The sequence below is a fragment of the Enhydra lutris genome, unplaced genomic scaffold (genome assembly GCF_002288905.1).
Source record: "Enhydra lutris kenyoni isolate GAN:26980312 unplaced genomic scaffold, ASM228890v2 scaffoldscaffold5, whole genome shotgun sequence".
In the NCBI taxonomy this organism is placed as follows: domain Eukaryota; kingdom Metazoa; phylum Chordata; class Mammalia; order Carnivora; family Mustelidae; genus Enhydra; species Enhydra lutris.
Window position 1 is genome coordinate 30,165,897 of NW_019154089.1, and position 25,980 is coordinate 30,191,876.

The following is a 25,980-nucleotide window of genomic DNA, read 5'->3' on the forward strand; positions in this document are numbered from 1 at the left end:
GAGAAATTGCTATTTGCAACTCATTTCCTGATTCTACTTGTTTGTAACCCTCTTTTTATGAGCACAATATGTAATTAGATAAATTTATAAAATTGAATAAGTTCTCAGACTCAGTCACTGTGAACTAATTACAACATCTGCCTTAGAGGGAGAGTTGAACAAATCTTATGTATTTGTATCGCATCCTTTTAAAATTATTTGTGATGTTATATTTATTGGTCAAAAACTTAATTAATCAACTTTAGCTGTTTTGTGTCTTTTCATTTTGACCTTAGATGGTGTCTTGCCAATAATCCAGTATCTTTGACACTCATTTAGTAGGATATCCATTACATTAATCAGTTTTGTTTTCATCTGCTTTCATTTTTCCTATAAATTTGTCTTTTCAAAATCTAGTTTATCACATTTTCATTGAAATGTGTGTTCACATTATTGGAAAATCACTCATTTTTATAAAGCCATCTGGTTAAAATTTTGTCAAATTCTCTTTAAGTTGGTGGTCACTTTCAGATCTAGTGGACATATTTTAAAATCCTTTTACAAAAATTTTGGCTTTGCAGTTTTAACAGGCAGTTCTGCAGAATGGTATTCAATCTCCAGAGTGCTTTTTGGCCACCAGAACTTGGTCACAAAAGTTGCAGCACACAGGCTCAGCCAGCCACCTTTTAATTATTTTGTTATTTTTCATTGCGTTTTCCCTTTTCTCTCCAGCCTGCCTTAGTTTTCATTGTTTTCTTCTTTTTAACCTCATCTGATTTCTCTGTACCTTCTACTCTTGTCTTTTTGGTTGAGTTTGGATATGGAAATGGAGAGGTTCTTTTTAGTGCTTAGAATCCCTCTTATTTAGGCCACCAAGGTCAGGGTCTAAAATTTTGACATTTTGGGGTTTTTGTTTATTGCCGTGATCTATTGTTTTCATTCTCAGATTCACACAGAGTCTCCCAAGGTTCTGCCATCCCAGCATATGTTGAGATGTGGTGTTTTAATAGATCATCACTGTTCTGAACTGCTTGAGTGTATTTCATGATTCTAGTCTGTGTAGTTCTGGGTGGTGAGAGCATTCTTCTTCTTTTATAATAATTAAAAGATGTTTTCCCATGCCGTGAAATCCATTGAATTATTTTTCTAGTTTGACACTTAAAGAATGACAGTTATTTTCAGCATATTTACAGCATACCAGGATGTGTAGCATTCAGAGTGCTGTCACCTATAGTTGGTGTTTTTTTAAGAGACTGATGCTGTCCAGTACTTTTCTAATAATTGAAGAACTATTAAGAGACAAGAATGAAATACAGTGCATTGTGTGACTTTTATAAAAACAAAAATATTCCCATTTCTCTTTGGCTTATATAGCCTGCGTTGGTTTTTGTGTTTCCCTTTGCTCTTTTAAGAACTTCCTGATATGCTGTGCTGTGCATTAAGGTGGTGTAAGTTTTCATAAACAGAAGCTTTTGCATCTGCACTCCTGCCACTTACTGACTGGCACTACATCGTGTGCCTTGCTGTAATTGTGCTGATCCAGCACTGTGCGAGCGCTCTGTTTTCCTTTGAAAACTATTTTATTATGAGGAAAAGCTTCAGAAATAAGGACTATAGACACCTTTTGAATTTAATGTCCTTAGAGTTGCTTTTCTTTTTAATACTTTATATAGGCGAAAGATATGATCCTGAACCCAAATCAAAATGGGATGAAGAGTGGGATAAAAACAAGAGTGCTTTTCCATTCAGTGATAAATTGGGTGAACTGAGTGATAAAATTGGAAGCACAATTGATGACACCATCAGCAAGTTCCGGAGGAAAGACAGAGAAGACTCTCCAGAAAGATGCAGGTATTAACACTTTGTTGCCTGGGTCTCTTGGAAAGGATGCTACACTCCACATATGAAGCTGGGTTTTTGTTTATCTGAATTTCAGATTTTCTTTTTTTCTTTTCTTTTTTTAGAGCAGTTTTAGGTTCACAGAAAAAAAGATTGTACATAAAGTAACAGAGTTGCCATGTTAACCCCCCCGTCCTGAGCATGGGTATATATGTACACACTCATGCATGCGCATGCGTGCACACACACAGAGATACATTTCTCCTGTTACTAACATCTTGCATTAGTGTGATACATTTATTAACAGTTGAAAGCCAATATTGATCTACTGTTCTTAACTAAAATCTGTTACTTGCATTAGGGTTCACTGTGTTGTACAGTTGAGAAATGCATAAATATCCACCAGTATAGAACCATACAGAACAGTTGCACTGCCCTAAAAATGCCCTGTATAAAAATACAAAATGATTCATGAATTTGCATGTCATTCCTGCACAGGGGCCATGCTAATCTTCTCTGTGTTACTCTAGTTTTAATGCATTTGCTGCTGATGTGAACACTCTGCAGCTGTTTTAAGATGCTAGGTCAAACATTATTTGTAATTAGTATTGATACACTTTCCATGTTGTCTGTGTCCATTTATTTCTAGAGTTGACTACATTTTCTGTGTTTTTATTCAGACTATTGGGGGAAAAAAAATTTCCCAGTAAGAATTTCCGTGGCTCATTTTGCATTTGGGCATCAGATCAGCCAGCCATCTAAGTTATTGCTGAGGAAGAATGGAGTTTGTTAATAATAAACTTAAATAAGTTTAAACAAAAGTTAAAGTGTTTGAAATTTAACTCTTTCTATGACATTTTATTATGATTTCATGCTAGTGTTACAGGAAAAAGAAATCCAGATGAATTTTTAAGCTAAAATGTTTTTAAGTGTAGATCTATGTTTTATAAACTGTATTTTCTGGTGTTAGGGCATTTGTATTTCATTTTATGTAGAACAATACTTTGAACTTCTCAGCATTCACTTTTTGTTCTTACCTACCAATATACCTATATAAAAGTTAAAAGGGTAATATATATATAAACACTTCATTTGCAAAGCAAGTTTTACAAGTTCTTTGTCATTTGTGCTTCAGAGTATTTCTCTTGGATAGGCTAGATCAAGGATTTACTGTTATTTTTTAGAAGTAAAACCTGATGCCTAATCAGGCTGTGTGGAACTTTCCTAAAGTAACAGTGATGGAGCTGTTTCTTCAAGGGAGTTCTTGTAATAAGTACCATCTCTCTCTCTCTCTCTCTCTCTCTCTCTCTCTCTCTCTCTCTCTCTCTTTTCCCCTTTAAAAAAAAAAATCTTAATGGTTCAGATTTAGGGGTCACTAAAAAGAAGTAAAAATAAAAATATAATTTGAAATTTAAAATATTTGTTCTGTGCCCTTGGTATGTTTCTGTATTAAATTTCTCAAATGCCTTTTTCAAAGACTGTTTCTGGAATATAATCTTCAAAGAGCCAGAATTTACTTTTCATACTTTGAATATATCTATTTTACAACTACATTTTTAGCTCTTCTATACTGAAGAGTATGTATGTTATAATAATAAATGCTAAACTTGGGAAACCATGCCTACTCAGATATTCTGTGAATATTCTATTTTTTTCTCTTATTATTGTTCTCATGGCCTGTGTGTTTGCATTTTTAGTTTGGTTTAGAAAACACAGTGGCCATATAATGTGTTGCTATTTCCTGAAGAAATGTGGAAATCATGTAGGTAGGCTGGTTAGAGATCTATGTGCATTCTTGTGCTGTTGCTTTACCTTACCACCCTCAATTTTTCTTTTTTTTTTTTTCTGTTTCCTGCTTGTTTTTTTTTTTTTTAATGTTACCCCTACAACAGGTTCTTCTAGTTCCTAAATCTTTTATATAGAGTATTTGGGTTTAAAAGAGTAAAAATATAGAGTGTATTATTCATCATAGTAACTGAAGAGCACACCAGGGGACTTTACATCTTCAAGTATTTGTGAAAGAAGGGTATATTTTTAGACAAAGTTCTGTGTGACCTCTGGCATGTTACCAAAATGTCAGACTTATTATTAGTTCATTATTAGATTCAGGAGTTTTTGAACACCGATCAGATACGAAGCTTCCATTTCATTATGTGCCAGTCAGTTTTATATTCTCATCATATAAAGAAGTTGCCTTGCACTGATACTAAATTGGACATCAGAAAGGTAAGAAATTCTAGTTTTACTTACAGGGCTGATGGTGGGAATCTTTAGGTTATCTGTTGCTAAAAAATTGATGTAAGACAAGGGCTTTTGAACACTTAATCAGAACTTGTGGATTCCCTAAAATGCTTATAGATAAGAATACCTTTAACCCTTTTGCTGTATCTGAGAATCTCTTCTTGATCCTTGAATTATAGAGGTTCCAAATTGATTTGTATTTAAGTAGAATGTCTTTAGATTTGTCTGAGATGAATTAGTATAATTTTAAGTGTTTTATTTCAGAGTATTTATAAATTAAACCATCTACTCTAAAATTAAATAATATAGGTAATGGAACATATTTCAGGTAATTTCTGTCTTGCTAGCACCAGAAAAAAGCCTCAATGCTTTATTACTGAAGAACAAATTAGTGCTGATGTTTTAAATTCATGGCATATGAAAAACCCAGTTTTTTTTAATTATTATGTATGTTTTTCTTTTGCCCCACTAAAAAAGAGAATTGTTTTGGGTATGCCTAAAAAGGAATTACTTCAAAACATTTTAAATATACTTGTTTCCTATAAAGCAATTTTCATAGTAAGGTAAAAGTTTATTCTCCTTATACTAAGTAAAATAGAGCACTGTTGTTGTAAAGTGCCATACTTCATTTTTTTTGCATTTACAGGTGAACATTTAATCATTTGAATTTAGTTGGGATAGTGTTTAAGATGTGTCCACTGAAATTGTAATATTTTATTATATGTTTATATGAGTGTATGAATCAGTGATAGAATTGTTACTCAAATGGGACTGAAGTTTGCACACCATCCATTTCAAGAAAATGGTCATCAAATGCAGATGTTTGAGTACACAGGATCTCATCAGTTGATTCTGATATGATAATACTGCCATTTTATTTTTTAATTAAGCTTTAAATCTATAATAAGCACTTGAATTACTTCAGGCTTTATTTGTACACATTTATGTAAATATGTTTTTGTAGCAGTGTTTTAGACTTATCTAGGGAATTGACTGGGATCTCATTTCCCCTCCCCAACACATACATATCATTATTCAGATAGCTGGGATAACATTCTGTTGATCCCTGTCAAATAGTCAGGGTATGGAATTTTCGAGTTACTGCTTTTGAAATTCTTTAGCTCAAAAAGCTGAGGGCTCCATTTAAAAATAATCCCTAGTCTTATTATTTTGCTTCATTTTTAATATCTTTTAGCGACAGTGATGAGGAAAAGAAAGCAAGAAGAGGCAGATCTCCCAAAGGTGAATTCAAAGATGAAGAGGAGACTGTGACGACAAAGCATATCCATATCACACAGGCCACAGAGACCACCACAACCAGACACAAGCGCACAGCAAATCCTTCTAAAACCATTGATCTTGGAGCAGCAGCACATTACACAGGGGACAAAGCAAGTCCAGATCAGAATGCTTCCACTCATACACCTCAGTCTTCACTTAAGGTGGGAAAGGCTGTATATAGTGAGTTTACACACTATATACAGTTTTGTTTTTATAGGTTACTTCTAGAATTACTGCATTAATAGGGTTTGGCATTCCTAGGCCATCATATTGATTATAGATCGTCTGGGCTGTATTACTCAGAGTCAATAATAAGAAATCTCTTTGGGGGAAGAAACCTGTCCAATTGCTGCATGATTGTGTATGCACTTCCTATGAAAAGTAGAAGTGACACTTTGGGTTCGTTTGGGAAGGGTGGCAAGTCAGAATTTAGTGCATTTGTTTCCTTCTAGACACCATGACTGGTTGCCAAACACAGTTGAGATTTGCTAAGGAAAACAGGAGTATTTAGAAGTTGCAAGAAATGACAGAAGAGGACCAACTACATATATAGGGGAAATAGTCTCATTTTATATTCCCTATGAAGGGAGGCTTATTTGTCTCATTACTGATCAGTAGCAACACTACTTTCTCCTGCCTTCTTCATTTGTTTTTTTTAATTCACCCTCAGAAATGAAATCCACCTACTAGATAACCTGGCCACAAGCTAATGTCTTGGCGGTCTCCCCAACTTGTGTTTATCCAGTTCGTGTCTTCGCATTAGAAGTAGCAAGGGGTAAACATTTTCTTACGTATCCTGCAGATTGTAGTTAACTCTAAAAAGAAAGTTAGTTTTTAAGAAAATTAAATGTACCCATAGGATGTTAACAGTTATTTGTGTCTAAGTTGAGAATCAGAGATGACTAGAGCAGGTTTAGGAAAACAGTAGAAATTTGTTTTCCAAGCTTTATTAAGTTCTGCATGTGTTTTCAGACTTCAGTGCCTAGCAGCAAGTCATCTGGTGACCTTGTTGATCTATTTGATGGCACCAGCCAATCAACAGGTAAGCTTCCACATTGGCTTTTTTCTTTTCAGTAACCTTTGATCTCAGAGTAGTTTTTCAAAATGCCAAATAAAGGATAGAATGAAAAATAAATTTTTTTGCATTGGATTTATTTTTAATAAATTAATGAGCTTTGGCCGTTATTTGGGAAAATGATTTAATTGCCTAAGGTAAAGAGGAGTGCTTAAATATTTGACCAATAATTCAGTATTATCTCTCTTTCTCCTTAATTTCTTAATGCTGAATGGGTTCCTTTGCTTTCTCTATAAGCAAAATGTACTGCTCTGCCCATTTTATTGCCTTTCCTTAAATCTTAATTCTGGCTGTCAGCATTAGCTGTAGTAGCATTCGTTTAAACTTTTTACTCAATTATTCAACAAGTATTTATTGAACCAGACACTGGTCTGCATGCTTGAGGTATAGTGCTTAGTGAAACAGAGTTCTTGCCCTCGTGGGAAGGTCAGGTGGAAGAAGTAGTCATTAATCAACAAGTCACAAATAGTTACCTAGTTAAAAACATGAAGAGAGGTGCTCCTGGGTGGCTCAGTGGGTTAAGCCGCTGCCTTTGGCTCAGGTCATGATCTCAGGATCCTGGAATCAAGCCCCGCATCGGGCTCTCTGCTCAGCAGGGAGCCTGCCTCCTCCTCTCTCTGCCTGCCTCTCTGCCTGCTTGTGATCTCTCTCTGTCAGATAAATAAATAAAACCTTTTAAAAAAAAAAAAACAAAACATGATGAGAGCTTTGGAGGAAAGGGGAATTCTATGAAAGTACATAACCACCTACTTGACATATTTTAAGGAGGCCGTAGCAAAACAGTGGACTCTTTACCAAGATTTTCTTAGAGATAGGATTAATGATTTCTTCAGTTAGACTTTCAGTAAATGCCAGATTTGATTTGAGTAATTCCCTGTATATTGGGTTTGTTGTTTTTTTTTTTTTCCAAGAAAATTGGCATTTTAGGTTGCATTTGATGATTATGGAGTTCTAATAAAGTCCTATGCTACAAGTCAAAACACCTTAAGAATACAACTTCAGTTTAAAGATGATCTTTCCCAACCTGTTTAAAGTTTATTTCACATTGAAATGTAGATGGTAAGATTGCTATATAATATACAAAGTAAATCTGTTGTTCCTCGATGTGTGTAGTGATTTTTCAAGTGAATTATTTTAAAATTCACATTAGTGCTTAAATGGAAGTCTGTGATAGAAAGTACTTTCATTGATAGTGTAGTACATGTAATTAATAGAAAATCTTCTGGTATTTTCTCCTTCTCCTTGCCCACTATCATAAAATTATTGGATTGGGATTGAACTTCATGGGGCATCTGGTTCAACCAAGTTTCTGAGCTTCTTCAGTTCCTGTTCCCTTTTTTCTGTAACTTTTAAATGTTCCTAAAATATTTTGTGAACTCCATTGAACTCTCATGCCCTAGATTACGAAAAACTACATCAGTTGTTTAACAGTTTATGTGGTGTCTTTTTGTATGTTTAAAATCCTAACTGTAGGGGCGTTTGTGTGGCCTGTCGGTTAGGTTGTCTGTCTTCAGCTCAGGATCCTGGGATTAAGCCCCACACATCGGGCTCCTTGCTCTGCAGGGAGCCTGCTTCTCCCTCTCCCTCTGCCTGCTGCTCCCCCTGGTTGTGCTCTCTGTCAAATAAATCTTTTAAAAAAATAAATAAAAAGAAAATCTTAACTGTAGTATTAACAGTGTGTAGTCATATAATAAAACATAGTGTCACAGAATATCAACTATTTTGGACTTCCTGGCATGAAATATTAAGGAGCCCCTCTCATGCATCTGCGGAAAGTTTTAATGGAGCAATCAGAGAAGAATTAACTAGGAAGGTCAGATGAGTGATGTAACTTTTTTCCTCAGTGATACCAAGATTACTCTGAACAGACAGAATTATTAAATCCCTACATGCTTCCTTTGTTTGGCAAGAAACCATTGAGAGCTTTTTCTTCTCCAGTGCAAACAGTAGATTGACTAATTAAATAGAAGTAGCAATTAATATTATCACAGTAATTAAGACAGAGTCTGGAATCTTGGAAATTTCTTGCCTTGGCATTTGTTTTATCATAATATTCTCTAAAAACAAACTGAATATAGGTCTACATCAGAATTATTTTTTAAAGTTATCTTATGCTTGAAACAGTAATGCTTACCCAGTTTGTGTAGAACGCTCTTCAATCAGTACATAAATTTTGTTTCCCAAATCTCTATTTAAATACTTTAGCAATCTATTTTAAATTGACTTGAGCACTGGAAAAAATATTATTTAATCTTCGCCACCTACACGTGAAAAAGTCGAAGAATCTACCATATTAGCATTGCTACTTGGTATGCCGTATGGGTGTCATTTACCAGATGTGCCTGTACTTACAATATTACCATCATGCAAGTAATATGGGCATGAACTGTAAACCTAAGCAGATACAGCAGCATCTGCACCTCTCACCAGATAAATACCTCCTCTGAGAATATGCTCAGATTTCCTTTCTTTTTTTTTTTTGTTACTACATCCTTTTTGTTAACATCCTTAAGACTGTGTGTGGTAAAGTCATTGGAGAATATGTACCAAGTTTTAAAATAAACATGTGAAACGCATTCACCAAGAATCCATCACCACTGTAGTGATGTTCTTTTAAAAGCTATACTCTAAGGATATTCTGGTGGCTTTTACATATAGTACATTTCTAAGTGAACATTTAAAAAAATGAATTAACTTTACAGTATTTAGAAAATAAGCCAGCTAAAACTAGAATCCCCAAAACATCCCATTTCATTTTCTACTGTATCTCACTTTTGTAAAAGTTCACATCGTCTCCTTTGTCCCTTTCTAATTAAGGAATTTAGGTCTTGATTGACCTACTATTCTTTTAAGTTATCTCTAGTACCATAAATGAGGTTGAAGAGAAAATACACCATAGTCAGTACAAATAGAGGGCCATTACCTATCTTGAATTCATTTTTTTTTTTTTTTTTTTTTTTTTTTTTTTTTAGTTTAAAATGTTTTAAAGATCAAGGTATGTCAAATCCAAAATGTTGATTATGTTTGTATTTGAACCTGTTGTCTTGTAGCTATAGTAATCACAAATGAGCCATGTGGTTGTAGCTATAGTAATCACAAAAGTTAGTTGAGGATATTTACATGACTGTGAGTCACGTGGTTACATACTGAGTGCACGGACTTATATGTTAGAATTTCCATGGGGTTTTCTCTAGCTTAAGCCAAGTTTACTAAAAATGTTTTAACATTTTCACTCATTAAAAGGCACGCATGCTCACTTTAGAAATTTGACGGAAAACAAAGTGATTCACCGTGACTTAGATGCATAATTATTTGGGTGAATACTCTTTTTTAAGTACACTTTCTATATATTGAGTCTCAATATATTAAGCATTTATTAAATGGCAGATCTTTTCTAGACTTTTGATAAGGCTTTTACTTCACTGTGAACTGCTTTTCACCCACGTTCTCCTGACCATTTCCCTATGATTGTTGGTATTCTTTACAGACTGGTAATTGCTTTCTATCTTAACATTGTATGGGTATGCTGTAATTTATTTAACCAGACAGTCTCTTAATTTTTGGGTATTAGGTTTTGTTTTGTTTTTTTTTTTCCCCAAATTTTTCTTTTGTTAAAGTAGTGGAGTAGTATCTTTCAGAACCATCCAGTTTGGTAAGGAGAAAGTAGTATTTCATTTTATTTTGTATTTGTTTGATGCCTGAGTTTGCATACTTTCCTTGTTCTTATAGGCCAGTTGTTCCTTTGTCCATTTCTTTTAGTGGAGCTATTTAGCCTTAGTGTTTTTTATGTAAGCTTCTTACATATATATTAATCTTTGTCATATGTTTATAATTTTTATTACATTTTGTCAGTTCTTTTAAATTTGCTAGAATTTTTCTTGCACAGTTCTTTATAATGTAATCTAGATTAAATTCTTTGTTGAAGAACTTTTCATTTGAAGCCTAAGCACTGTCTAGTTCAGCTATATTTTTCCTGTTCACAGTATTGCTTTGGAAAATACATGTTCCCAGCTGGTGATTGTAAATAACCTCCTTGCTATCCTGAAAAGGCAGATGGAAATGGTTCATTTATAATGACAGTTCTCATGTGGCAATCTTAAAGGATAGGTCTCGTGAAATTTAGCAGTCTTCTACATGCAGCAATTTTTGGCACACTCTTATTTAAATTCCCTTAGATAGAAGTTATCTGGGGAAATGCTTCAGTATAGAAAATTTCTGTTGAATTTGAGGCACTGGTATGAATAACGTCGCACATATAGATAAGGATAGTCCCTCCTAGGAGAGGGAAACTTTTCCTAAAAGAAATAAAAGGGTTTAAATTATTGAGATAGTTTGAGATCATTTTCAGATTGAAGATCACATTGTGTAAAATCCAAGGAGAAGCATAATCTGTGGCACTTCAGAAGGTTAGAGAAAATTTAAGTCCTTTTCAAGAAAAGGTAGCTTCTATTTGTAAAATACTTATGTGTGTTTCCATTCTTGCAGTATTCTTTAATTGGTTAAGTTGAAATCAAACTTCTATAGTGTGGGTGGAGAGGTATAATATTTGCTGTAGATAAATTATGAATACAATATAATTTCAGTTCAGATGTTAGAAGGTAAGGCAGTAGAATAACAAAGTAGGTAATTATCTGAAATACTAAATCAGGATATGACAAAAATAAAATATCTTAACCTGGTTTGAAGTTATGATCCTATAGTATTCAAGTGCCTTTTTCTACATAGGCACTTAACCCAGACTGGATAAGATTTGAAAATCTTAGCGTAATAAATTACATATTGATGTTTATTCGCTGCTGGATGAAGCAAATTAAAATAATCCCCAATTTTCAAATCCCTTAATGTTCTAGCAGATGATTTAACTGTCATTCTATTACCTAACATTACACTTTGATCAATATTTTTAACATGCAGGAACAATACAGAAGACAAATTTGTGAATATAAAGCAGCAGCTCTTTGCAACATTCATTTCCTTGCTTGTTTTTATTAATACATGTGCTTGTTTATATAGTTTAAAAATACAGCTCATTGATCTTTTATGTCCCTCACCACATTTTATCAGATTATGTATCTTTAAAGAAGAGAAAAATAAATTGCTGTGATATCATCCTTTGGCTAACTAGCCAGATGAGCTATAGTGTTGGTAGAAGTTGAGAATCTTGGCCTTGGTGGGAGTTAGGTTAGTTCATGGTGAGTGAGGATATATGAATATGTGCATCTGTAATGAGGTAAAGAAATGAGAAATTTGTTAAGCTTGCTGATAGTTGACTACAGTAAATGTGCATTAAAAAGAAATACCAGGTACACATGTATCAGAAACTGATTTGTTCCTTTTATTACTGCTGGCCATTTATTAAGAAAGGAAGATGGTTCTAGTTTAATTAACCTAGTTGAGTGTAGCAGATGGGGCAGAATGTCTTGCAGCAATAAGACAATTCAGAAATGGCACCAGATGTTGGAATCTGTCCCTGGTGGTATTTGAGTGCAGCCCAGATGTTCCAGTCCCACCTGGCTAGTTTCTAAGCACTGCAGGCTAAGCAGCTGTGATGTAACCTATATAATGTTCGCATAACACTAAAAGCACCATAATTGAACTGCTGCTCTAAACTTCTAAGGTTGTGACTCTTAAGAGGTGAAATCTTTAAGGACAAAGAAAAATAAGGACAGCTATTTAAGGTTTTAGATCCTTTGGCTACTGCTATTTTGTTGATAACTGAATTGGACAGAAATGGAATATTAAAATTTCATATAATATTGTTCAAATTGTAGGTAAAAGTAAATATTCTTATCCACGTAGTGTTTACAGATAAAAATGTGTATGTGAATGTGCTGTTTGTGCACAGAGATTGATTTGCAACCTTTGGATCTCACCCCTTTAAAAACACCAGTCTAGAAGTAGCAAAAAGCTGCTATTTTTTTCATGGATTAAAAGTATTTGCTTGTTCATGGAGTAGATAATAGAAAACAAATAGTCCACCAAAATCATTGCATTCATTTTTTCCTATGTAGATATTAAAACTGATTATTATGCAAATCAGCCTCAAAATTTTTTCCCTTTTTATTTAAAAAAAATTTCAAACCTACAGAAAATTTGCCACATTTTCTTCATCTCTCTCTCTAGGTCATTTATTTTTTACTGTATACCATTTGTTTATTGTGTACCATTTGAGAGAAAATTGGAAATAGCCAGGACATTTTGCCCCCAAAAGAACTTAAGCATGTATCTTCTTAAAACATGGACATTCTCCTCTATAATCATAGTATAATTATCATACTTGAGAAATTTAACAAAACAGTATTGTCTAATATACAGACCATTTTCAGATTTCCTTGATGTCTCAATTACGTCATTTCAGGTTAGCACTTTTTAGAAAAATCCAGGATCCAATCAAGGAATCATGTATTTCATTTACTTATCATGTTTCTTTAGGCTCCTTTAATCTGTAGCAGTCCCAGACTTCTTTGTTTTTTAAAATGTTGACATTGTCTGAAGAGTCTTGAGAGTTGTTTTGCACAGTGTCCCTCAATTTGTAATTTGTCTGATTCATTCCTCATGATTACATTCAGGTTAAATATTTTTGGCTGGAATTCTTAACACGGGTGATGATCTCCTTTCAGTCCCTTGCGTTAAAGTGCCCATGAATACTATTTTATCTGATTATTAGTGGCATTAAATTTGATCAGCTGTTTAGGTCGATATCTATTGAATTTTTCTATTGTAAAAGTAGCTTCATTCCTTTGTATTTATCAAGTAATCTGTAGGGTGATGTTTGGTGATTATGTGAATATTCCCTAGCAACATTTTACTCAGGTTTTAGCATCCACCAAAGGTTCTTATAAAGAGCGTAATTGATTGGATAAACCACAGGTCCTCGCTGTGTTCAGGCAGTGTAACTGAAGGATAACTAACCACAAATGTAGTGTCAGTTACTTACAAGATAAAGAACGTAAGAGTTTGTGGTAGCTTAAAAGGAGCATGGTGATATGAAAACTTGGATCAGCAAGCTAGCTTCTGTTGTAGGTCTGGAGCCTCTAATATTAGGTAATTTTTAAGTATGGTGCTAAAATGGCTTCCTGAAATTGATATCGGTTGTTCTGTGGTTTTAACAATTTAACTTTTCTTCATGCTTAATTTCTAGGAGGATCAGCTGATTTATTTGGAGGATTTGCTGACTTTGGCTCAACTGCTACATCAGGCAGTTTCCCTTCCCAAGGTATGATAGAGTTTGGCCAGAAATTTAGGGGCAGTGAAAAGGTTATCAAGACCAAACAGTTCCCTCCTCCACCAAATAAGCTTCTTTTTGGCGTTTTACTCCTTATAGTATTTATAATTCCTAAATCCTAAAGAATTTATTCACAAAGGTATTTTATTGGGTCAGTGTCTTAAATGTGCTAGATGAATTAATTTAGTTGTAAACTACTCAGGCAGGCACACCTAAATAAAATTGCCCTCATTTATAAGCAACTCTTATGTAGCGCTTTTTTTTTTTTTTTTTGTGGGGGTGGGATAGTGTGGTGGGGAGTGTGAATAAGTACAAAGTATAATCTCAATTTAGCAGGAAGAATATTATGGTTTATGTTTAGCTTATATGATACGATTCCAAGGACATTGGGATTGGGCAGATTACCTTAATAAAATTCATTTCTTTGTAAATTAGGTATATTAAGAGCACTTCTATAAAACATAACCGAACTACATTTTGACACATCCTTAAATAGAGAGCAGTTGAATCTCAGGCAAAACTTCCCTCCATGTTAGATGAGAAATTTTAAAATGCCTTTAGTTTATTCTGGTGATCATTTTGCAGTGTATACAGATACCAGATCTTTATGTTGTGTACTTGAAACTAACAATACAGGTTTAAACATCAAGGATTGAGGTGAAGCATTTGTCTTTTTTTCCCCATTATGAGTATTTTTACCTTACTGCCTCTGCCATATAGTATGGTAGCTGTTTAACTTCAGAAAAGCTGCTGAGCCTCCAACTTTCTAAAATGAGAAACACCTTTTGACATGGTTCTTTATAAGGATATAAAGTAGTTTCTGTAGAAATGTATAGAATAGGGACTATGTTATTAAGTGTGCTTTCTTCTTCAAATTGTAAAGGAGTTGGCTATAGTGGTTTTTTGTATAAAATCTTGTCACTCTGAAGTTTGAGAGATAATATGACAATTTAGTTATAAATTTTAAACATGAAGTGAAGCAGGGAGAAAAGGTGTAATTTAGCTGAATTTGTCTTACTCATTTCAAGTAGAGTTAATGCCATTAGATTAATTGAATTAAAATTTATATTTAGTAATATCTGATGTAGTTTTGTCAGGATTTAGGAAGAAAGATACATAGGCTTTAATCATCTGGGGTTATTTTGATAGCCTACTTGTATAAATTCTGTGTATTTCCCAGAAATCAGAATTGTGCAGTACTTAACTTCATTTTAGAAGTATGGTTTTGTCTTCTAAGGGTTAATACCTTACTTTAGGCAAATCAAGTGGAAGATAAACATTACCCTAATTTTGCAGACTGCCTGTATAATTCTTAAAGTTTTTAATGTATATAAAGTTGCCTACTATGCAAATAATTAGAATATCTTAATGTTGCTAAGTGATACATCTCTTCATCTGTATGCATGTGATTAATATAACCTGATCACCATTACGCAAGGGGCTGAAACTGTTGTAACAATGATTAATCTTTTCTGAACAATATATGCCCCACTAGAAATCTCTTCCTCCTGTGATTAATCATCTCAGATAAAGTTTTCAGATGGGGCAAAACGTTTTGCCCCAGTTTCCATTTGTACTCTGTTTTATAGATCAAGCATATAGGAAATCAGCATAAAGTTTACCTATATCCAGCAAGTCTTTCTTAAATTACTTTAAATTGTTTAATATATAGAATTAATTGTAAAACTTTAAAATCAGTCTTTTTTGTAAAGAAGATCAAAGACCTATTTTAATAAAACCCTGAGGTGATGAATATTAGCCCAGTTCTTATATTAAATTGTTGGTAGAACATGGGTTTTCTGAGTGAGTTATTTTCTTTTGAAGGGGCTTACATTATAATATGGTAATAGAGAAATATAATTTTAAAGACTTAATATTATTGTTCTCTTTAGATATTTTGCATAATGAGACACAGTATTGGAGTGGTTGGTTACCTTATAGACTAGACAAAGTGTATTTCCAAGTTGTAAGTGAACATGGAGTACAAAGAGATGGTGTTAATTAACTTGGAAATATATACTATTCTTTTTCAGATGACCGTTTATATGTAGCTCTTTCTTCACCTTTGCTTTTTCAACTTCTGTTAATTCATATTTATATATTTATTCCTTTCTTAGATTTATTTACTTAGAGTCATGCATAGCCTATTTATTTATTTATTTATTTTTTAAAAGATTTTATTTATTTATTTGACAGACAGATCACAGGTAGGCAGAGAGGCAGGCAGAGAGAGAGAGGAGGAAGCAGGCTCCCTGCCGAGCAGAGAGCCCGATGCGGGGCTCGATCCCAGGACCCTGGGATCATGACCTGAGCCGAAGGCAGAGGCTTTAACCCACTGAGCCACCCAGGCGCCCCATGCATAGCCTATTTAAAGAATTTTTTTCCTTAGTATCAATTGCCTTTATATTTATTATGATCCAAATAGTATATATATGCAGAATTTTAGAAGCTTGGGCTATACTATTTTATGGCGTACCTAAAGAAAAGAAAATGTAATGCCTTTGGCCCTCCCCTGTGTTTTCACAATTAATCCATAGTAATAATAATAAACCCTAAATGGCACTTAACATATTAAATTCACACACAAAAAAAGTTAATATTCACAACTTAGATTTTTTAAAAAGTGAGACACAGAGAGGGTTATGTAGTTTTCCCAGGGTCACTCATCTAGTAAGGTACAAAATCTATGCTCTTAAACACTATAGTCCATTAATTAACCTATTACCAATTTTTATATTATTGAATGCATTAAATCTTAAACTTGTTATAATTATCTTTGAATGTAATGATAAGAGTTCCCCCTGAGTTCCCCTCTATACCCCAGTTTTTATTTAAATAACTAAATTGAACAGTCCCGTTTGGAGTAAGCACTGTACTAGGGTTATACCATGGCTATCTACAGCCCTTGTGTTGTCAGTGAAAGTGTGGCCAAAAGGGTAAGAACTTCTTACTGAAACTTACTAACCCTACTCTTGATTTTATTGACTTTTTCTTTTCCATGCCTTTCTGTTTTGTTTCTTTATGAGTTTAATTTCATGAATTTGGGATTTTATTTACTTGAGACCATATAAATCATACTTTAATTTCTCTGAACCTTTCCAAATAATGAATGGGTGAAATGAGTTGAATTCTCTGATTTTATTGAGTGTTTCCTCATGTGAAGATTCTTGATCTCCCAACCAAAAGTTTATCCAGTTAAGTTTTCTCACTTTTCGGGGTTTTAGGCTCATCCATCGTTGTTTAGCTGGCAGCATATTTGATGATACACAAACTTAGGTTGAAGGAAAGTTTTGATTATAATTTCTGTGTATCACCTCAGACCTGCTAAGAGGTGGATTTTTCTTTCCTTTGCCACCTTGTTAACATTTGTGGAATATTCATGAGAAAAATAATGTCCAGATGGAGATGGTACCTGCAGATGTTAATCTGGATGGACACAGATCAGCTCTAATTTGTTTCAGTTCTGTTGTTTTGCTCTGCACATTTCAGAAAGTTTCTTACCCTTACTGTTCCCTCTTAGTTACAGCGACAAGTGGGAATGGAGACTTTGGTGACTGGAGTGCCTTCAACCAAGCCCCATCAGGCCCTGGTGCCTCCAGTGGTGAGCTCTTTGGCAGTGCCTCACAGCCAGCTGTGGAACTTGTCAGTGGCTCTCAACCAGCTTTAGGCCCACCTCCAGCTGCCTCAAATTCTTCGGACCTATTTGATCTTATGGGTTCATCCCAGGCAACTATGACATCTTCCCAGAGTATGAATTTCTCTATGATGAGCACTAATACTGTAGGTCTGGGGTTGCCCATGTCAAGATCACAGGTAAGTTGTCTGCTTCCCTTGGAAACTTCGATTTCTAATCTTTGATATTCTGTAACTAATGTAATGGTAGACTTGCATGAGACAGAAAAAAAAGCCATACACAGATGATTTTTGCATATGGCATGTACTTTACACTCTTTCCCCTGGTAGTCATTTGAGTTCTAAAGATCAAGGCCTTCCCACCCATCCTGTAGTCCGTGCAAAGCCAAGCATGATGCCTTGCACAGAGGAGGCAATTGCTAAAAGTTTATTGCATTCATAAACAACTTGGTATTTGGTGTTTAAAAAAAATCTATTTTTAAGAAGGAATAGAGACCACCTGTGGCCTATATTCACTTAGTAAAATATCTGTTCCTCAAAGAAATATCACTTACTGGCTGCAAGCAGTCGTTAACCAATATAGAAAATCATTCTCTAAAATGACGAATGCTCTTCCCTATTTTGGGCCTGCTCTACATTATGTAATTTTTATATAGGCTCTTCTTTCAGCTCATTTTCATAAAGAAAAACAACTAAATGGGAGTTTTTTAAATTCACTTTTTTGTTTGTTTTTTAAGATTTTGTTTATTTATTTGACAGAGATCACAAGTAGGCAGAGAGGCAGGCAGAGAGGGAGGGGGAAGCAGGCTCCCTGCTGAGCAGAGAGCCTGCCGACGTGGGGCTCGATCCCAGGACCCTGAGATCATGACCCGAGCCGAAAGCAAAGTTAACCCACTGAGCAACCCAGGAGCCCCTAAATTCACTTTTTTACAGTTAAATCTAAATTACCTACTACTAACTTGAATTCAGACAAGCAAGCAAGCACAATGTTAGAGTACATGTGTCTGAGTTGTACCAGAGTGCTGTTTTTGATTCAGGCAATTCTGAGTATTTTTTATGATGCTAATTACTCATTTTAATGTGTAGATTCTCCCCTTTTGGGTGTTAGGATGGAGGAACAGAAGAAAGAAGCAGAAAGGTGACTATTCTGTATAACAGAAGTTGGACCTGACACTAAAAAAAAGGTCATGAAAGGCACACAAGTGCCTTTAAATTGAACTGTGCACCTCTAAACAGGCCCAAACCAGTTTATTCTTTTAGAGTTTCTTTCATGTGGTCTATACATAAAGCCAGTTTACTTATTTGCAGTCTTAATTGCGCTATGTTGTAATTCTTCACATTGGTACCTTTTTAATTATTTTTCCTGTTTCTATTCCTTTTCTTTTTTTCTGTCCTTTTCATAGTTTTCCTTAGTAACTATGAGTATCCCTGCTTCTTTCTCCTGAATTTCTCCTATTTCCTGAATTGCTCCACATGTATCAAGTTCCACTAATGTTGCTCACTTAAGGCAATGGAAATGTACATGGAGCAGGAAGATGTCAGAAATTGTGCAATATAATTTGTTGGTTTTGTAGTTTTTCTTTTTATAACATGGGAAATCATATCCTGAATTCCATCTTGTGATAATAAATTTCCATTTGTATATTTCCTTAAAGCTGTACTAACCTGAAGTTGGTCGTTCCCTGGGATGGTGGCTTCTAGACTTTGGGTGATGGGAGAGTAATTTTTCATGTAAATATGTTGGGTTTGTTTTCTTTTTTTCCTTTAATGCCAAGTATGATTTGGGATTCAGAGGAACTTTGGGGGGAAGCTAGTGATTCAGCTTAAAGAACTTAGCCTAGCACTTCTGTGGTTCTTTCTGGTTTCAGGAGTTTATTACTAAGTCTTGTATATCTGGAGTTACTGTGATTAAATTGCCGTCTGATGACCTTTATAGAGCACATGCTTAATTTTTAGAGCATTTTTCTATTTTCCAGCCTTTGCAAAATGTTAGCACAGTGCTGCAGAAGCCTAATCCTCTCTATAATCAGAATACAGATATGGTCCAGAAACCAGTCAGCAAAACCCTGCCCTCTACTTGGTCTGACCCCAGTGTAAACATCAGCCTAGACAACTTACTACCTGGTATGCAGCCTTCCAAACCCCAGCAACCATCACTCAATACAATGATTCAACAGCAGAGTAAGTTACTGCAAGACATCTTGATTCTTTGTGCACTTGTAATCTTTACCCTGATGCCAGGACTGGTTCAAGCCATGAAATAAGAATACATGGCACAGACCATACCGAAGGCAACTATGTGATTGCTTAGGATTTTTTCCTGTGATACTTGATAGACATCCCAGCATATTGGATTACTTTGTATTCTGCTCTTGGCGTGATTACATTGAGTGTATTTTGGTGAGTTTGGAGAGTCTGATCACTAAAATAAAAGTCATTGGTGTAGAAAACGTTTTATTTCTAGGTAAATATGACCAGGAAACAAAGATCATCATAACTCCATAATCCAGGGATAATCACCATTAATTGATATTTCTGTCTTTTCTGACCACATTTTTAATACTTGAAATTACTGTTTATATTATTCTCTTTCTTGTCGTCGTTATTCTGCATAAAGTTATCATTTTTCCTGTATTTAATATTCTTAGGGAAAAATGATAATTAGATATTTATAGTTATCATTATATCAGTGTACAATTTCTTTATTGTTGGTTATTTCTGTTGTTTCTAGCTTTTTGCAATTATAAACAACTCCATCGTGATTTTATGTAAATCTTTGTACTTGTGATTTTTTTTCCTTAATGTAATGTTCTAAAAATAAAGTGAGTCAAAGGGTATAAAGTTTTTCAAGGCTTTTGATACACAGTAGCTCCTGACAACTTGTTAGGTTGGATTCAACAATAAATTTTGTTGGAATGATTTTAAAGTGCCTCGTGTTTTCCCCCAGCCCACTCTTTGTTTCTACGTCTGTGGGAAACGAGAGTTAACAGCCACAAGCTATTTTTCTAGAACAAATAGTGTGAGTTAATTGACTGACTTTGTAAAATCACTGTAAAGGAATTTTATTAGGGCTTTAAAGTTTTGATGGTCAGGAATATTGTATTATTACTCTGCTGGATCTAATGTAAAGTTGTTTTGTTTTTTCCTTCTGGTAGATATGCAACAGCCTATGAATGTGATGACCCAAAGCTTTGGAGCTGTGAACCTCAGTTCTCCATCAAACATAATTCCTGTCCGGCCCCAAACTAACCCTTTGATGGGGGGACCCATGCCTATGAGCATGCCCAGTGTGATGACTGGCACCATGGGAATAGCACCTCTTGGAAACACTCCAATGATGAACCAGAGCATGATGGGCATGAACATGAACATGGGGATGTCAACTGCTGGGATGGGCCTCACAGGCACAATGGGAATGGGCATGCCCAACTTAGCCATGACTTCTGGAACTGTGCAACCCAAGCAAGATGCCTTTGCAAATTTTGCCAACTTTAGCAAATGAGAAATGGTAAAGGAGCAGATTGAATGAAGGATTTTTAGTGGTGAAGATAGGTGATGTTGGGATGGAAAATGCTAATCAACTCCCGTTTCTTTTATTAATTAGTTAAAATAAACCTACATAAAGAACCAAAAAAGGCTGTTTTATAAAAGTGAAATATCTAGCATTTCAGATGACCAGGCAAGGGCACTTCAGATGAGGCAGTCACAATTATTTTTCCCAGTGAGAATAGACCACTCGTGGGGTAGTGAGACCTTGAAAGCCTTTATAAATTGAAGAGCCCATTTTAACATCATGATTTGTGGGAAGACTGGAATAGGGCTGAATAAATGTGTTTGAATCTCTAATTTTATACTTTTCTTTTCCTGAGGAACTTGATTTTTCTGTCCCTGAATCGCCTTGTCATAATTGGGTCTGTTCCTTTTACTACCACTCTTGAGTCCATAAATGAAATCATTAAAGTTGGATGATCAGTTTTTTATAAAAATATATATTTTTGTCCAAAAAAAGGCATACATATGTGATTATGGCTAAATCAAAGGTAACTGGAATGTATATACTTTTGCTAATGTTCCAGAAACTCTGCTATTCCTATTATACTATTCCAAATTTTTATTATAATGAAACCTCTTCAAGCGACTTGTGATAGCTATGGGACTTTTCCCATATCTGCTATAATTATCCTTTGCAGAACGAGGAAAAAATATTTTTTTTTTTCAGGACTGCTCTATGGTTTCCTTTAAAAGAAAAAAACAATCCTCCAGTATTTTTGTTTGTTTGTAGCAGTCATTATTTACAATTTGCAGTGGTTAACTTGGCAAGGCTTCCTTCCGTGTTTATCCCTGTAGCCACCACTTCTTAGTCAGGAACAGTCGAAAGAGAAAAATATTTATTTTTATTTTTTTGGTGTCTTTTAAAAAATTGAAAAGTAAAAATTCATTAAAACCTTAAGTTAAATATAAATGTTAGAACTCAACAATGTTGGCTTTTAGATTTTATACAGTATTCGTTTGGTTTTGGTTTTGAGTGTATATAATACGCCATTAGCAGTATGGTTCCAATAGAGAGGAGTTAAATATATATTACTAAAGGAGACCTGTAGCAGTCAAAAGATTTTATTGATTTAATGGCAAATAAAGGAAATTAATTAAAATGTTTTCATTTTTCCTGCTGTAATTCTGCATTAAGCTCACATGAAAATCATGATCCTAGAGTTTGGAATGCACAATTAATTGTTTCACCCTCAAGCTGGGAATATTTTTAAAAATAAATATTATAATATAGGTATCAAATTATTACCTCCCTCCCCACTTTGTGTTGAAACTTTTTTTTATTAAACTGATAAAACTTTGTTTCCATTGTATTCATAATGTTCTGTTATACATAACATTAAAATGTTCATTAAAATCAATGTTGAACTGCTTTTTCTTTCATTCTGTTAGACATTTGAAACCGTTTGGGGAAAAAATAATTATAATTTGGGCAAAGTAATTTTTATAAATAATTTAAAATTATTTAATGACTTCTCTATTCTTTCCTCTCAGAGTCTGCTGTTAGGAATTAAAAATGAAGTAGCAGAGATATCCTGACCCACTCCATTCTTGCTAATGTTCCATCTACAACATTTCTAATTAGGCAGAAATTCATGTACTTCAGCTAAGTGGTAATGAAAAGTGATTCATTTGCTGAATAAGAGATGAGAGGGAGTGTAATTAGCTGACTGTGGTTTTTAATCTTTCAACAATTCAATGTGTTTAAATTAGTTTCAAAGAATAGGAGCTTTCAAGTGTCGTTACTTCAGAGCAGTCAGCCCAGACTCCGGTGGCAGCATGGAGAATATCTTCACTGATATTTAAAACCTGTCCTCTTAAGTGAATTTTTTCATTAAACTGAGAGTCTAGCATCACCTTTTCAAATACATACGGTTCTTGGAGGAATTAAATATTTTGTTTCTAAACTTCTGTGTTGAAAAGTTCTTTTCTAATAAAATTAAGATTTATCTGTAAAGCATTTTCTGTGCTATGCCTCCTTCCTGTATTTTGTCTCTGAAGACAGAAGGCAGCCAGCCCTGTCTCATGCACCTCAGCATACAGTTCGGTATCCGTTTCTTTGTTTCAGAGCCCTTGAAAGGAAAGAATTGCCTCATTAAGGGGTCCATGAGTCCAGTGACTTACTTCTGGAAGAGTTACTAAGTGATAACTTCAAAGTTATCAAAGAAAGGTCTAAATACCCCCAAATAATTTGGAGTTGGCAAGATAATACTCTAAATAGTCTGCTGGGCTCCCTTCTGCCGATCCTATACCCCTTCACCCTTTTACCAGCTTCTGCCTAATGTTTTGGTTTTTTGTTTTGGTTCTGTGTGTGTGTGTGTGTGTTGCTGGGGGAGAAGGGCATAGTTACTGTTCTCAAAATGTACAGGTGACTCTCCACTGCCACACCAGATTTCATTTTTTTCCCTTTTGAAGTTGTTTTTTTTTAACCTCTCTGACAAAACCTTCAGGAACCACAAATGTTCTCGAATGGGACTCTGGGTGTTTACTTTTTTTGTTTATAATAAATTGTCTCAATGATACCCATAATATTGGGTTTGGGGTAGTCAGTAACTTGAGGCCTTTGGTTGCTTTCTCAAATATTTATGAAGCAAATATTTATATGTAGCAATATAAAGCTAACTGTCCTAAGCACAGAACATCCAGTAAATAGGTTTATGAAGTAAATTGGCTTTGTGTTTCAACTCTCCTGGGAGACAGCATTGCACTGTGGAAAGACCATGAACTTGGAAGCAGATCTATGCCCATTTCAACTATGCACACTATCTCTGTGAACTGATCAATTTACCTGACTTCTCTGGGCCTTAAGAAATCTTTTCTAAAATGAATGAAATAGGGAATGATGGATAAATAATGATGTGTCAGATCTACTGGCATGGACATAAACACACAAAATATTTCTCTGCCTCCCATTTTTATTTTTTACAAACGTGCTCACCTATCAAGGCTACATGCCAGTCACTGCTCAAGAATTCACATGCACGTCGTTCATGCAGAAAACCCAAAAGTTGATATTCCGGTTGTATTCCTAAAAGCAGTATGTAGTTAAAACCTTAGAGACTGATACGCAATTGATTTCTGAGGGCTTTCCTATCTGCCTGAGTTTAAATTCCAATCTCAGACAAGGAAATTGTAAATGAGCTATTTTGTGAATGCATTGACTCTCTTCTACTTAACCACATTAGTGCAGATGGGAGGGAGAAAACTATGAAGGTGGTATGGGATTTGCCACACAAATAACCCTCATTAGAATGTTCCTAGCTTTCAGCAGGAGGCGAGATCTCAATTTTTCTATTGACTTCTTGCAGTTTTGTTGACTAAGATGTTGCTATTCTTACATCCAGATACAATCAGATATAAAGACTAGAAAAAAAAATCCATGAAAAGTTTTTTTTTTAACTTTTACTCATTATGGCCTTAATTCTTGTGTGTTGTGTGTGCATGTGTGTGTGTGTGTGTGTGTGTGTGTGTGTGTGTGTGTGTATCTTCTTAGTAATGGCAACCTTGCTAATGCATTGTTCCTCGCAGACAATAGGTAGCCCCTGGCACCTCTTCACACTGCACTTGCTTAGCCCAGTGGGTGGGGGAATCAGCAACCAACCAATTCAGATGCTTAGCCTCCCAGGGATTTTGGAGGGATTTTAAATTCCTGATGGGCAAACATGGGTTTTATTTGTTACTCTTTAAAAGAAAAGTCGTTGGGCACCTGGGTGGCTCAGTGGGTTGAGCCTCTGCTCAGGTAATGATCTCAGGGTTCTGGGATAGCGTCCCGCATCCGGCTCTCTGCTTGGCAGGGAGCCTGCTTCCTTCTCTCTCTGCCTGTCTCTCTGCCTACTTGTGATTTCTCTGTCAAATAAATAAAATTTTTAAAAATAATAAGATAAATGTCATTACTTGAAATAATTGAGTCCTGGACTATGAAACCCTGCATTTTTTCTCCATCTGATTTTTCTTAACTATACATCTTGCAGCTGTGTTCTTTAAGTGCTCCAAGCACGCTCCGCCATTTTATTCTGAGTGCTTAGAGTTAGTATATATAGCAATTTGGTCTCAGAACCCCCTTTACACCTTAAAAATTATTGAGAACCTCAAAGAACTTTCATGTTTATGTGGGTCATATCAATATTTACTGTATTTGAAATAAAAACTGAACAACCTTAAAAATACTGATTTTTACAGTAACCCCATTACCTGTCAAGTTATGATTTTTTTTATTTTTATTTTTTTTTAAAGATTTTATTTATTTATTTGACAGACAGAGATCACAGGCAGGCAGAGAGAGGAAGGGAAGCAGGCTCCCTGCTGAGCAGAGAGCCCGATGTGGGGCTCGAACCCAGGACCCCGGGATCATGACCCGAGCCGAAGGCAGAGGCTTTAACCCGCTGAGCCACCCAGGCGCCCCAAGTTATGATTTTTTTTAAGAGCGAGTATGAGCAGGGGTGGCGAGCCAGAGAGGGAGAGAGAATCTTAAGTAGGCTCCCTGTGGCATGCATATGTAGGGCTGGATCCTGTGACCCTGAGATCATGACCTGAGCTGAAAACAAGAGTCAGATGCTAACCAACTGAGCCACGCAGGGGCCCTGTCAAATTATAATTTCAAATTATAATAAATAAAATTTTAAAACTTCCAAAATAAAAATCTATGAAAAGAGTAGCATTTTTTTAAACATTTTTGAAAATCTCTTTATTACCTCCCTTAATAGAATACAGCTGAATTAAATTCTTCTGCATTCAGTCTGCTGTGCTATGTTGTTTTGGTGGAAATACATGAAAAAAGTCTGGCCTAAGGGATATGAGGTTGGAAAGGGTGGGAACTTGCTCAGGGCTCCCTAGTGGTCCTCAGGCCACATCGCTGTCTATTGAGAATTAAAAGGTAAGATTATTTCATAGTAACTATCCATTTGCTTGATTTATTGTCTCTAAGGTAATCTGCTTGACGTACAAAGAATTTGGTTTTGTTCTTCACTTCAGTCACAGGCAGAATGACTGTCACGTGAAATCTCTCTGGATACTGAGTACTAGAACTCTGTGACATCAGTGTTTGCTCAGTTTTTGAGCTTGTTTCTTCTGATACAAAGTGCATATTTCCTAGCTTTTAATGAAGAAGTAAGTTTCTTACCCACGTTGGGTTTTTTAGAAAATCTTGAACTGAGAGACA

The 25,980-nt window shown here is 35.1% G+C and overlaps 1 protein-coding gene across 3 annotated transcripts in view; it reads left to right on the forward strand.

Annotated features, from left to right (window-relative positions):
• Positions 1-22,190, forward strand: part of LOC111141023 (clathrin interactor 1) — a 60,039-nt gene extending 37,849 nt beyond the window's left edge. Inside the window, exons 6-12 of one of the 3 annotated variants that reach the window (XM_022493346.1) lie at positions 1,653-1,830; positions 5,255-5,501; positions 6,313-6,382; positions 13,557-13,631; positions 17,161-17,453; positions 19,250-19,454; positions 20,429-22,190. In XM_022493346.1, coding sequence (XP_022349054.1) covers positions 1,653-1,830; positions 5,255-5,501; positions 6,313-6,382; positions 13,557-13,631; positions 17,161-17,453; positions 19,250-19,454; positions 20,429-20,775 — 1,415 coding nt within the window. In that variant the 3' untranslated portion in view covers positions 20,776-22,190. The remainder of the gene's footprint in view (positions 1-1,652; positions 1,831-5,254; positions 5,502-6,312; positions 6,383-13,556; positions 13,632-17,160; positions 17,454-19,249; positions 19,455-20,428) is intronic. The other 2 variants (XM_022493347.1, XM_022493348.1) reach the window with 2 other exon arrangements.
• Positions 22,191-25,980: the final 3,790 nt, after the last annotated feature.